We start from the raw sequence: 13,684 nt of genomic DNA, 5'->3' as shown, positions 1-13,684 counted from the left end.
CTGATAAAGAGTAACATATATCTTCTCAAGCAAGGTTAGAAGTACATCCACTTGATCACCAAGAAGATCAACCTTAATTTTAACAAATAATAGTACTTCAATTTTGAGCATTAATATATATTGTAACAATGAACTAGAATTTTGTGGATTATTGTTACTTTACTGTTTGTTTTGCATTTTTGTGGAACCAAAAACTGATACTAAACCGATTCAAGTATTAATTTAAAGGTCAGTAGGTTAGATTGTGGTTAAATCGGAGTCAGACCGGTAGTAATTAAAATAATATAATTTAGTTAAAATATTAAAAATATTTATATTTTAATTATAAAAATAATATTTAATTTTTAAATGAGTAGTCATGTTATGAATAATTTTTAAATGGATAGTCATGTTATGAATGAATAATTTACATATATGGAAGTTTTTCTCTCTACCACGGGACCTAACTGAAAATTTTACTCCATGGTACGCGAAGCAGCTTTTTCTTTTGTCTTTCTTCCTTGGACAATGAACAAGCAGAGACAGGAGCAGATTATCTCCTTGAGCACGCATAACCATCTCTTCGTTTTCCATTAAACTGGTTTCTTCCTTCCTCGCTTCTCATTCATCCATACCATTCTATCTGTTATATTTCTCCTTGTCTTCTAATCCTCTACGAGCAAAACAAGTTTGATGCTTCAAAGTGGCACACAACAGACTTCCAAACAAAGTTTTGTCTTCCTCCCTATGATTTCCTCTGCTTTTACCGCTTGTCTCTGCAATGTTTATGGTCTACGGCAAACGGTGATTTAGTCTATCACTTCTCCGGCGAAAGGTAAGAACAAGAAGGAAGTCAAAAAAAAAAAAAAAATCAACAACCGGGCAACCCACCAAGCCAACGGTTTGCCCGGTTTGTACCGGTTTATTCTGGTTCGTCCTGGGTTGATTGGAGGCCAGTTTTTAAGCTAAACCAGACCGGACCATATGCTGTTGACCGGTTTTCTGGTTGAACCAGTCCGGTCCCCTGTTTTTTTACCTTGAGATTTATTATGTAGATTTTGTGCAATTTTTTAGCTGTAGTATTAAGCACTTATATGTAACAAAAGTATTGAAGGAAGCTAGGATTAAATTAAAAAGGATCTAAGATCGGTCGCAGAAGATAGAAACTGAATTACTTTCCTTAAGTTTACTTAGATAACTAGATTACCATTATGTTTAGTGTACAAAACGTGAGTTGATTCTGCTGACCTCAAGTTCGGCTTTTTGGAGATTTTGGCATCTTCTAGCGAAGGCTTTCTGAAAAGTTGATGTCTTGCTTCTCAAGCAACCAATCGACTCAGCAACTAATTCCAAACAATAGTTCATGCTTTCTAATCTGTATGCAAAATTTTCAGAAATGTTGATATTAAAGAAAAGCAAGAAGGCACGTAAATATATTGGTGAATGAATGTGTGATATACCTCACGGTCTCTATCTCTAGCTTTTGGTTTACCCCGCCCTCAAATTCTGTAAATGTATGCAAGAAGTAAAATAAAGGTGACAAATCTGACATTGACTTTTCTCCTTCTCGTGTCGTTGTTTGATCAAGATTTTTCTCTGAGTTGCATAATCTAAGGCTTAAAGTAGTGCCCAACTCACTTAGAAGTTCCTTGCTTGTGCCTAATTGTTGCAATGCTTTCTCTACCTTGTTAGTCAAGGAATAGAAAGTCTGTTCCTCTCCAATTATCAAATCCTCGAAAATTTCATGCTCATGTAACTCGCCTCGTTCTGAACCCAAGTCAAGTTGCCTGCTATGTTCCTTGATCTCTGATTTTGCACTTAACATCAAGTTCTCCTCTGCTTGAAAACAGTTCAGTAAAGACTCTAACAAAATTTTAATAAACTTCTCTTCACTTTGAACCTGGTGTACTTGATCTAACATCATCATGGATTGAGCACCTTCTTCCATAGTTTTATCTTGGACATGTTGTGACTTGACTTCCATAGGCATTATGATGGCCTCTCTCATTGTTTCAACCACTATGAACTGATGTAATTGTTCCTTAATAAGGTTCTCTAAGTAGTAATTTTCTAACTCTATCTTCCATTCCATGAGCATGCATCTTAGAACAACCATACATATATCTTCCTTTACAAGACTTTCTATGCTCATGAGCTGTAAATGGTTGAGGAAATTATCTCGAATTGCACCTACTCTATATTCCATCGAAGCGCTATAATCTTCTAATGCGATGTTGTATTCTCCTATCATTCCCTTATAGACTAGCTTGCCTATATCCTCTCTTATGGTTTTATCTGTTTCATCTACTTTGCTAGTCTCTTGAGCAGAACAGATAAGATCCTTAGCTGACTCAGATAATACAGTGAAATATAACTCCTCTCTGATCTGGCTTTCAATGCATTCCCTTTCAATACAATCATTCCAATCTTTGATTGTTTCTTCTAAGTAGAATTTAAATAAACCCTCCTCTATTTGGTTCTCTATGTCAGAATTGAAGGATTTGTTATGAAATTCCTCAACCACACCTTGGTCCAAGGACTTCTTTTCTGATAGCTTATCTTCTTTATCTCTATTCAACATATTTTTATTTTCTTGTTCTTCATTTCTTGCATTAGAGATTCCTTTCATATTCTCCCAGGCACTTTTTAAGGTACATTCATTCATTTCTTGATGATCAGCAACTCGTCGGTCAAAAAGAAATTTGCTTACTGTAGAATTCCATGTCATTAAGTTGTCTAACCTTGAAGAAATATTTTGCATTGTGTCTTTCATGCTACTCATCAGCTCCTTTTCTTTCTTTGTTGGTGAAACTCTCTTTTCTTGTAGTAATAATCCATACTTACTTATATTCAGTTCTTCACTCTTTCGGCGAGTAATGGATTGATGCTTCTTCACCATTTTGGCGACTAAGTTTCTTTCATCTTCAGTACCTTCATCTTCTTGTAACTTCAGATGACCACTTTGTTCTGATGCAGGCTTTCCTACCATTTCCTGAGAAACATTTTCTTGGGAAAACAGGACTGAACTGTTGCTGTAATCCTCACTATGGAACTCATTTTGGCTAACAAAAAGTTCGAGTTCATGCTTTAAGCTTGTGACCTCATTCATCAACTGTGACCAATGGTCCCACCAGTTTCTCAGAACTTGCATCCCTTGCATTTTCACTTCTGATTCAATATTCTCTTGGAATTCAGTCATGTAACTTTTCACTAAGATGGACTGTATCTCCTTCTCGGTTGTTAGCTTCCATTGTTGGTCTTTTGGCCCCATTTCACTGATGAAAATAGCATTCTGAATCTTCTCAAAAGCAACATCCAAAGTTTGCTTCAGTATGTCTATATCACAGCCCATTTCTTCAACCTTCTTGGTGTCAATGCCACTATGTGGTACCTCACCTACTAACATAAATACGAAGCCAAAATACTAAATAATTATTATACTATTACATGATAAAATAAAGAGCAGGATCATATTTGGAGTAGTCTTCCATAGACGTCCCTATGATTTAGTTATCTAACTACACAACCATATAGGATATTTCACTAATAAAATATTTAGTGTTTGGATATTGGGAAAACTAAAATTATCTTCTAGAAAATAACTTGTTATAATGCCTTATCTAGCATGTTACCATTTGGTTCAGATGTTTCACTGATGTTCATCATTTGCTGATCTGCAGAAGTTTTCATCTTTTCATAAGAAGAACCATCATGTTCATCACTGTCATGATTCTTTGAATTTGTGTTTTCCAGTTCAATGTTAAGACCAAAAGAAGCCATTTCTCTTTCTTGCAGCTCCACTAATGGCGGTTGCTGCTGCTGCCTCTGCTTGAACTCATTCTCTAATCTCTCTGTCAACTCTCTATCCTTCTGGGAGATGGCCATTTCTGATTCCTCAAGCCGTCGTTGGAGGCGGTCTTTGATTTCTCTCAAGTCAGAAACAACCTCAATCATTAAAACCAATAAAAAAACTAGTCAAAATCAATCAAGAATAACCAATAAAAACTGATAAAAAATTAGTAATAGTGATGAGGATCAGATTAGGTGTTTATAGGAGTCTATGGTTCAAACTCTCCTGATATAACAAAGGAAAAGGAAAGAAAAAAAGATTTAATAGCAGAACAATTAAAAACATATTAATTTAGTCATGATGAGTTTGATTTGGATCAGATGAGTTCAATCTGCAGCAATATGTATGAAATGATGAGAAAGAACCTGTTGGTGATTGGTATCAAGAAAGCTGTTTCTTTCTGTCTCAGTCTGCACAAAACTAAGACAGCCTTCAAGCTGCAACACAGCCAACTCATAGAATTTGGAGATCTCATTCAAACGCTCTATAACTCCTTTCTTGGTCTTCATCTTCTCTTGAGCTCTGTTCATTGCACAGTGCACAATCCACATCATTGTGGAATCTGTTAGAGTCACTTCAAATTTTCCATCCATGTGGCTGAAAATCTCTTCCATGAATCAATCCTTGACAGAACAATTTATGAATCTGGGTTGGATAATCAATAAGAGTCGGAAAATGAATGGACTCTGTTCATGGAGGTAAAAGAGGAGGTAGCTTAGATCTAATGCCATGTTTGCTGCCCATGTTTTTTTTTTTTTTTGGGGGGAGGGGGGGGGAGTCTTGATCCAAGCTTTTCTCTAAGATGCAGGTGATATGCACATTTCACTCAAACCACTCAAATTTAATCCGAATGGTATAGGACTTGCTATTTTTATAGAATGAAGTAGGAAATAATAATATACTATTAATTTGCAAAAAAAAAAATTGAATTTAAAAACGCAGAGTACGAAAATATAAGCCATGTCATCGACATGCTTGGTAGACATGAATAAATTTTATTATGAAAGGATTTCTCACTTTGGAGCTTCCTTTTTTGAAGTCTAATCTGTTCTTAGTAGACCAACTTTATTGATCAATTTTTTTATTGTTTATAATCTAAAGGATTTATTAGAGTATGTATTTTATAATTTTTCTATCATTTTAAAATAAAAAATTGTATTTAAAACTAAATGTTTTATTGCTTTATTTGAAAATATATTTAACTATTTTTTGCAATAGGGAATAATATAGTAATTTTCTATAATTCTTTGACGTCCCTACTTTATTTTCACTTTAACAAATTGACAAATTAAAAGTTAGTTTTCCTTTTTGCTCATGCCGACTTTGATTTTACATTTTCATTTCAATTATCTTACAATTCTTTTCACTTTACAAAATATGACCTAAATTTTTCCTCTAAAAGTGTACGACGTAACTGAACCTTTACTAGATTTTGCATGGCAAGCGTACCTCTTTCCTTTAGGAATTCTTAAAGAGATTTTCAACGAAAAGATATTTTATTCAAAAAAAGAAAAGGATACAACCAGTCTAAAGGAAAAGCATGGGGGGGGGGGAATCAAGACACCAATTCAACAACCAAAGGTCAGGTCCAAGTTAAACTAGAAGGAAACAAACTGGTCAAAAAAAGAAGAAGAAGGAAACAACTACGAAAAAGAACAAATTGATCATCCTATTCCAGAACGGTCATCAGCAAACCCACCTTCTTTGCTCCTTCCACCCAGAGTCATTATCTAGCATACTTTAAAGGTGAGATGATGCTATTATAACGCATCCATAGGATGCCTTCCCTCTTTTACCAATAGCTGTTAGATGAACTGCAACACGATTTCCTTGCCTAGCAATCAAGGTAAATCAATGCCTGCCTCTTCATTTTGCTTTGTGAAATATCCATCCATGTTGATTTTGACAGTATCTTCATTTGGAGGTTCCCAAGACAAGCTCCGCAGGACTTTCCCTTTTTTCATACCAGCAACATTATCATTTTTACTTGCCTTAGCCACCCAAACTTCTAAAGAGAAGCTACTGATATAATTCTCATAGGATCTGGCTTCTTGTCATTAAAAATATAATCACATCTCCCCTTCCAAATGCCCCAACAAATTGCAGCAACTAGAGATTTTCCACGATCATCAATATTCCTCTGCTCCAAAAAAAAAATTTATACACATACGATTTCTTAACGCAGGTATTATTGCTCTTATTAGTCATCAGAGTTAAGGGACAGCCAAACCACAAAGTCGCCCAAGGACAGTGCAAAACCAGGTGTTCTATGGTTTCAGCTTCATTGATACAAAATGTACAAAGATTATCTCTGACACATTTCCTTTTATGCAAAGCATCTTTTGTAGCGAGAGAACCATTCAACATTCTCCTTAAGAAGTGCTTTATCTTTGGAAGAATATGTAGACTCCAAATACGCTTCCATAACTGCACAGGAATAATAAAAAGAAGCGCCGGGGCCAAAATCTGGGCTATTGTCTTCTATCTCTTTGGCAACATGATAACCAGAAAGAGCAGTGTAGGCGCCATTCTTGTTTTTCACCCAAACTGGCATATCTTTTGGAAGTGCAATTTTAAACAAATATATTACATCTATTTATGTGCCTCGTCTCATTTCTTCTTCTTTTTCTGTTTTTTACAATTATTTTTTGTACCTTTTTAATGATATATTGATCATGCGTAAACTAGTTTGCCAAAAATCTGAATGATCTCGTCACCATAAGCAATGATAACAGAAGATGCCCCGCTAAGCTGTTCTTCACTTATCCACACAAGCTGCAGGATGAAAAATTATACTTTGTAAGTTATTTGCATGGCATGAATAACATATACTCTCATAGAATATGTGTGTGTATGTATATATATACTCCCTCCGATTTCATACATAGGGTATCTTCAAAAAATAATTTTGATACTTTTTATAAGGCATTTGATAGTTTTAAAAAGTATTAAATATTTTTTTATATATGCCCATAATCAACAAGGGTAAAGAAAAAAAATGTAGAAACTAATGTAATGTTAAAATCTAATGTAGTTAATAAGAGTAATATTATAAATCACAAGTGCTTTTACTAGTACATATAATTAAGTAGAAATGACCTGTATTTGGAGTTGGAAGGAATATAAAGTGTCATCTTTTATCCCCATAGACAGCCATTAATGTCAAGGAGCCTATTGAAGCTTCACAAATCCAGGCAAGGGTCAAGGAACCTACACTGTACCTTGATATAACCGACCGTATCCGGAATGCCATTAACTTCATCATTGTCGTGAAATCAATTTCAACATACAAATACAATTTTTGCTTGAAATTTTAAATCAAGAGTGAATATAGATTGAAATAATACTGTCTCTGGCCATGTCATAAACAATCTAGACAATTATGAGAAAACCAATAAGTAGCTGTACATAATTTGGTATTTTCCTGATCTAAAATCTGAATGATCTTGTCAACATAAGCAATGATAACAGAAGATGCCCCGCTAAGCAGTTCTTCACTTATCCACACAAGCTGCAAGATGAAAAAGTTATATCAGATGACAGAAGGACCCCTAAAATAAATGCATGTTCATATGATTTACTCAAGTCAATGTTCAAAAAACTAGATCAGATCAGCCGGTTCAATCATCAATTTTGCCTTAATCTCACATGGAATGTTTCCACATCGGCCCGGTTAAAAATAGATTAAAAAAAAATGATAAAATTGGTAAGAAAAACTGATTAAAAAAGATAATAAAAACATTTTCTTTAGCTTTCGATATAATAATTTTGCACATAAAACTGAAAAAACATTAATTTATTCAACTACAATCAAAACAATGTGAACTTTTAACCCATGTCCCTACCAATTCAATGATCAATCCAATTTTGAAGTACATTCAGTGGATGATGCAGCTTCAGTTAAAACCAAGTGCACAAAAAGTTTGTGACTTGAGTAGCTAATACAGTTGGAGGCAATAAGCATACAAGTAATATGTGCAAAACTTGATGTCATACAAAAGATTAAAATACATTTTACACTCTCTTACTGATAAGGATAGAAACTAGTCTGTCTCAGCCAAAAGTCCAATGAAGATTCAAGCTACTTTTCCGATCCTTAATATAAGACCTACTTTACAGTGTAATTTGCACTACAAAGCTAGAGGAGTATTGCAGTATGCTTGGAACTTAGGGTTCTATCATAAACAATATAAACACTTTCTAAATCCACATATATGATTTATTTATATATATATATATCTATCTATCTAAACAAAGGAACAGTAATTCTTAACAAAATATATGGATACACGAGAGTACACATTCAGTGTAACATTACACTGTAGAGTGTTTATGGTAAGAACCTATTTTTGCTCTTAAATGTCTGTTATCAAATTCGTCAAGAATGCAGAAAACTTTCTTGGATGAGTCATTAATAGAATGATGAGTTGTAAAAATTCTCAACACATTATGCTTTTATTTGTAAACTTGATAGCAAACTTTTAAAAAAGAATCACCAATGTCTTGTCAATTGAATAGTACATCTTGGAAAATCATTTATCAGATGTCAATGAATCACCCAAAAATTTGAAAGCCATTCAACCCTACATGTCAATGGTACTAAGTTCAACCAAAAGAAGCCTATTTTTAAAACAGTAAATATGCCATTACACAAATTCCATTTCGTATATAAGATACAACACTCTCAACCCAGGATCAAAGACTTCCCTATAAGTTTCCTCGATCTCTCAGAGGCATCCAAGGAATGAACCAAAAGGTAAATAAAGAGGTTGAATAGCATAACCGGCTAATATGCTTTAACCTTGTGAGTTTTAAAAATGAGAGAGAGAGAGAGAGAGAGAGAGAGAGAGTCAATTCACCTTTGCATCTTTAATCTATGCCAAATTAGGGAATAGGAAAGGCAGTAAATAGGATGAACAGATTTAAATCTAAAGTAAAGCCAATAACCATTCTGGTTATAATACCATAGCAAATGATTTCACTATGAGTTGGAAGACATTGCCTTTGTTGGACTTGAATCACCGACTTCTCAATTAAAATATCATATATGCTATGACAGTATAATTGCCAAATGAAGCTTATACTGTGCTAAATACTGGAAGACTGAACTCATTATAAAGTGATAGAGGTAAACAGACTAACAGAGCGAGAGAAGTAAACAGAGAAGTTTAGATATCTGTGTCTCTCAAGATCTCATTATAAAAGCTTCGGAGAGAAGATAAGTGGAACTGGATGTAAATGTTTAAATCTCATCATATACGTTTTGGTGTACTCATTATAGATTTACAAAGGAATTATTATATCAAAATTTTAACTTTATTGACAATTTAAGTGATGTGTAAAGAAGTGAAAGAAGGAGAGAAGAGGGTAGGTAGAAGAGAGATAGAGGAAACAGATGAAGGAGTGAAGTAGGAGACTGAATAGTACACTGAATATTCCCAAATAAGAACATGCAATTGTGAGGCCCTAGGTCTTATTAATATGGCCTAGGATAGGGCTGACTCTAACCAAATTTACCGAAATAACTAACTAATCTGAGTCATGTCCCCTCTCCAATCTTATTTACAAAACACATCCCCTTTTTATATTATTTACAGAACAATTCTCCCCTCCCCAAACACCCTCGCTCTCAAGGGTTTGGAACTTCAAAAGTAGGAAATTGCTGTTGAAATTGATAAAATGAGACCCATGAAGCTTCACAAGGAAATCTATATAGCAAGGAGAGGACTGACTCTAATCGAACGAGCTAACTAACTAAGCTGACTCACATCCCCTTTTTAAAATTATTTACAGAACACATCCCCTTTGGATGCTATTTACAGAACATTAAGTAAGAACTTTTACAAGATCACTCGCAGTATAATCAGATAGCTATTTGAATCATTTATCTGCCTGATGATATGCGTTGAAACTCTGCCATCCATTTTTATACTTTTTTTTGAATATTTTATGCCTACACGATCTCTGTTATTGGCTGGGATGAAGCCTTGTCAAGAAGCGACAAGACAAGTCATCACTATAACTTAGGCAAGAGGGAATAGCTCTGAGGATAACTTGTTCTATCATTATAAGTTTGTAACTCATGATCATAGTACAATGAATACTCAGAAACGACTACCTCAATTTGTTAAGTAATCAATATGGAGACTATGTACCAAGTATCTTATTGTCAAGGCAAGCCTGAACAATATAATCATAAACAATTCCACACCAAAAATCCCAGACAAAGATTTCCACAAATTACACCTAAAACAGATCCATTTGTCATGCAATTCAGAGAGCCCAAATAAACAAAACAGCAATTTATCAGATGGGTGAGACCAAGTACCTCCACAGCAGAAGCAGCAGAAGCAGCAAGAGAGAATCATGCCCAGGGCATGGCAAAACGAAACAAGCCCACCATGAGATTTCGAATCGGAAGCGTCATCGTCGTGAGACTCGCTCTCATTCTGGTTGTCCAACAAATTCTGATTAATTGAAGACTGCCGTTGCTTCTTTTGTTGCTTCTCCTGTTTCATTCGCTGGAGGTTCCATTCGAGCTTGCTAAGGTAAGCAGCCTTGAATGAGTCTCTGATCCTAGATGACGGCCATATATGCATCTCTTCTGCGTTGATCGATGATCAATGAAAGGATGAAAGCAACGGGAAATTGATTTGATCGGGTTTAAACAGGTTGAATGCTAGCACGCCCCTCTGATATTTTCCTCTTAACCCAATCACTTCAGAATATAATCAAATGATATTTATGACTTGTGAATCCCTCGGATCCTATATTTATGACTTGTGATATCTATATACACGTTAAATAAAAATCAAAACCAAACCAAGCTATTTTTATATTCATAGCGGCTCTTCACTCAGTTTACTAGAGCTAGTAATATAGATTGAATCTGCAGATCCAACCCATCAACCCCTCAAAAATGACGGGTTAGGGTTGGCCAAAAGCCAACCCACCAATAAACACACACCGCCAGGCCCGCAACTCATCGCGGGCTAACGCACATTTATTTTTTTACTTTTAAAAATTTTTTAATTATTTTAATTATATTATTATATATTATATCCTATCTAAAAAATTTTAAAAAAATACTTATATAATTTATTTGGTGCTTTCAATCAAATATTTCAAGAAAAAAGAAAAAAATTATTATTATTTTTGGATATTGTATAAGGAAAAAATATTAAAAAGTAAAAAAAAATTCAAAAAAAAAATAAATAAGTTCTGGCAGGTTAGGGTTGGCTAAAAGCCAACCTGCCTTTAAACGAGCCTTTTCAACCCGACACGGACCAACCTGCAACTCGCGGGTTGGCCTATATTACTAGCCCTACAGTTTACTGTGCTATAAACAGTACCATCTATATGAACAGTGTTAGCTTGTGTATTTTGCTCCGTGCCCTTTTTTTTTGTTTGTTATGAGGCTATGTTGCATAGGATAGTGCAAATATTGTGGTCATTTCTCATGTATTTCAACCTCGATGAACCAAGAGTGTGGTAGGTTCTTTTTTCACCTACTACACCCATCAATTTCAATATTTTACCTCTTCAAATTTAAAATTCAAACTCAATTGATTTGTTTCCTTCCCCCTCGTTTTCTTCTTTTCTTCATCAAACCTGACAATGGAGAAGGGGAGAAAATTTTCTACATAAGTAATCTTTTCTATGTGACTGGGAAAGAGTTTGGCATAGAACCTTCTCCCTCTCTTCTGCATCACTGGAAAAGAAGAGAATTAGTCCATCCATTACTGTGCGTAGCTCCTTTTTTGGATCCAAGGATGAGAAGAGGCCAAGAATTAGGATCAAGAGAAAGATCTGTCTCCTTCCTATGCATCAAGTATATATCTCCACTCTCCTTTTGTTTCTCTTTATCTCTCTCACTGTTGCTTCATCGTCTCCCTTACTCTTCATCTATTCTTTGTTATTTTCCATCTTTTTTTTTTGTTACATTCTTCAGTTTCCAACTTTATTCCTAAGATAGCTAGCAAATCCCATATGGAGGTTGATAATGATGTCTTTGGGCTTTGTGGTAAGTTGTTTTCCCTTCTCTCTCATCCCCTTGGTGATTCTGGTCAGAGGTCGAAGGCAACGAATGTAGATAAGAGAAGGAGCTATGCGATTTTTATGCCGGTGGTATTTTTTTTTTTTGGGCATAGGTGTTTAATCGTGATCACATGTGATAATGATTGTCAAATTTGTCTTTCCCTAATTCTTGCTCATTTTTGGATGATCCCCATAAATGTTAGTTTTTCTTCTCTCATATGGATATTTTGTCTAATGGTTTAGTAAGTGACTGAAAATAAATTTTTAGTGTATACTTTTGCTTATCATAAGCCTTTTTTTTTTTTAACCTTTAGTTTTTTATCACTTGAGTCATGATGCTTTTTTTTGCTAAACACTGATGTTCTGGCTTGCAATTGGAAAGCCACTTTACCACTGCACCAAGTAATGCTTATCCTTCATGTTACTGAGTGAAAAATGCTGACAGCGATTGGAAGAATCTATTTCCAATGGTTTTGACGTTATCTGCCCCTCTTTCATTTTGTTAGCATAGCTCTCTACTTGAGGTGTTAGGGTAATGTGCTGACAAAAAATGTTGTAACCCATCAGTTAATGTATTGATCTACTGACTATGGAGGATTTATTTTACTATTTTGTCAAGAAAAGCAGTATCACAGGATGATCTTACAGTTATTAGGTTGATTACTCAGTTATTAGTCAAAAGTATCTTAGAGGTATGTGCATCACCCATATTAATATAGAAAGTGAATATATTATAATAAAGTTATATTATCTAGTGTATTTTGAAAAAAGTGAGTCTACTGAAACAGTGATTTAAAACAAATGTTGTAATATTTAAAGATTGATATGTCAGTTGCCTTATTTAACTTACGGAGAGCTTGGGTTTTTTTTTTTTTGGAGCAAGATTGTTTTCCTTTTTCCCCCAAGGATGCTTCAAGATAAGTGTTTTATGAATGATGTCTCATTCTTTAATATAGGCAGTTAGGCACCATCATTTAATGGATTTTGCAGAAACAAATTTGAAATAAATCAAAAATATAATACTTGCTACCAAAATAGTGGAATTAAAATATATTACTCTTTGTTTGCATTCTAAATTTTTGCACTTTTGAATTTAAAAAGTGCAGGGATATTTTATTTTCATGCTTACAACATTAACCAAGTCCTATTGATATGAGCATAAATGAATTTGACTATTATAAACAATTGATTCTGCGACATTCACCAAAAGTTGTGGTTGAGCAATATGTTTTCTTTTCCATTGCTTATGTAATGAATACTAGAGCAGAGCAGGAGTGATTTTCTCGAAAAGGTATGAATGTGAAGATAAACAGAAAAAAAAATATTAGCATGGTAGCCATGTCAATTCCAAAGATATGAATCAATATCAATAGTCAGATTGAAAAGGATTTTGAAGTAATGAGTTCTAATCCACAAGGAACAAAAAAACCAGATCGAGCATTGAACCGGTCGAGACGGTAGGTCAAGAGTTACTAGTCGAACCGAGATCGAACCGGGGTCGGACCCGTCATATTAAAATAATATAATTTAATTCATAATATTAAAATAAAACAAAATTAATAAATAATAATCACTAAAAAAAGATGAGAAGCTACAAAAGTAGTTTAAATATTTAATAGTACCAAGCAAACATTAATGAAATGTATATCTTCACTATAGAAAATCAAAATCATTACTAAGATCATTAGCATGGGCTGAGATGTCAACAACTAGACAAGGAAAAGCAGGAGCAACAACATCATCTTGTAAAGGTAGAGGGTCAATAATGTTCATATCTTCATCACCTATGTAAGACAATGATCAATATTAATGATTATA

At 34.3% G+C, this 13,684-nt stretch overlaps 1 protein-coding gene across 1 annotated transcript; it reads right to left on the bottom strand.

Annotated features, from left to right (window-relative positions):
* Window positions 1-370: 370 nt before the first annotated feature.
* Window positions 371-4,555, bottom strand: LOC114759764 (calponin homology domain-containing protein DDB_G0272472). Its single transcript, XM_028949010.1, has 5 exons — window positions 4,195-4,555; window positions 3,612-3,924; window positions 1,440-3,378; window positions 1,228-1,354; window positions 371-771 (listed from the first exon to the last, which is right to left on the bottom strand). Exons 1-5 carry the CDS (start codon window positions 4,441-4,443, stop codon window positions 619-621), a joined length of 2,781 nt encoding a protein of 926 aa, XP_028804843.1. The 5' UTR covers window positions 4,444-4,555; the 3' UTR covers window positions 371-618.
* Between the last annotated feature and the right edge of the window lie 9,129 nt (window positions 4,556-13,684).

The sequence above is a fragment of the Neltuma alba genome, unplaced genomic scaffold, assembly GCF_004799145.2.
Source record: "Neltuma alba isolate B1F8T4 unplaced genomic scaffold, ASM479914v2 tig00010899_pilon, whole genome shotgun sequence".
Classification (NCBI taxonomy): domain Eukaryota; kingdom Viridiplantae; phylum Streptophyta; class Magnoliopsida; order Fabales; family Fabaceae; genus Neltuma; species Neltuma alba.
This window is presented reverse-complemented; position numbering and strand designations above follow the sequence as displayed.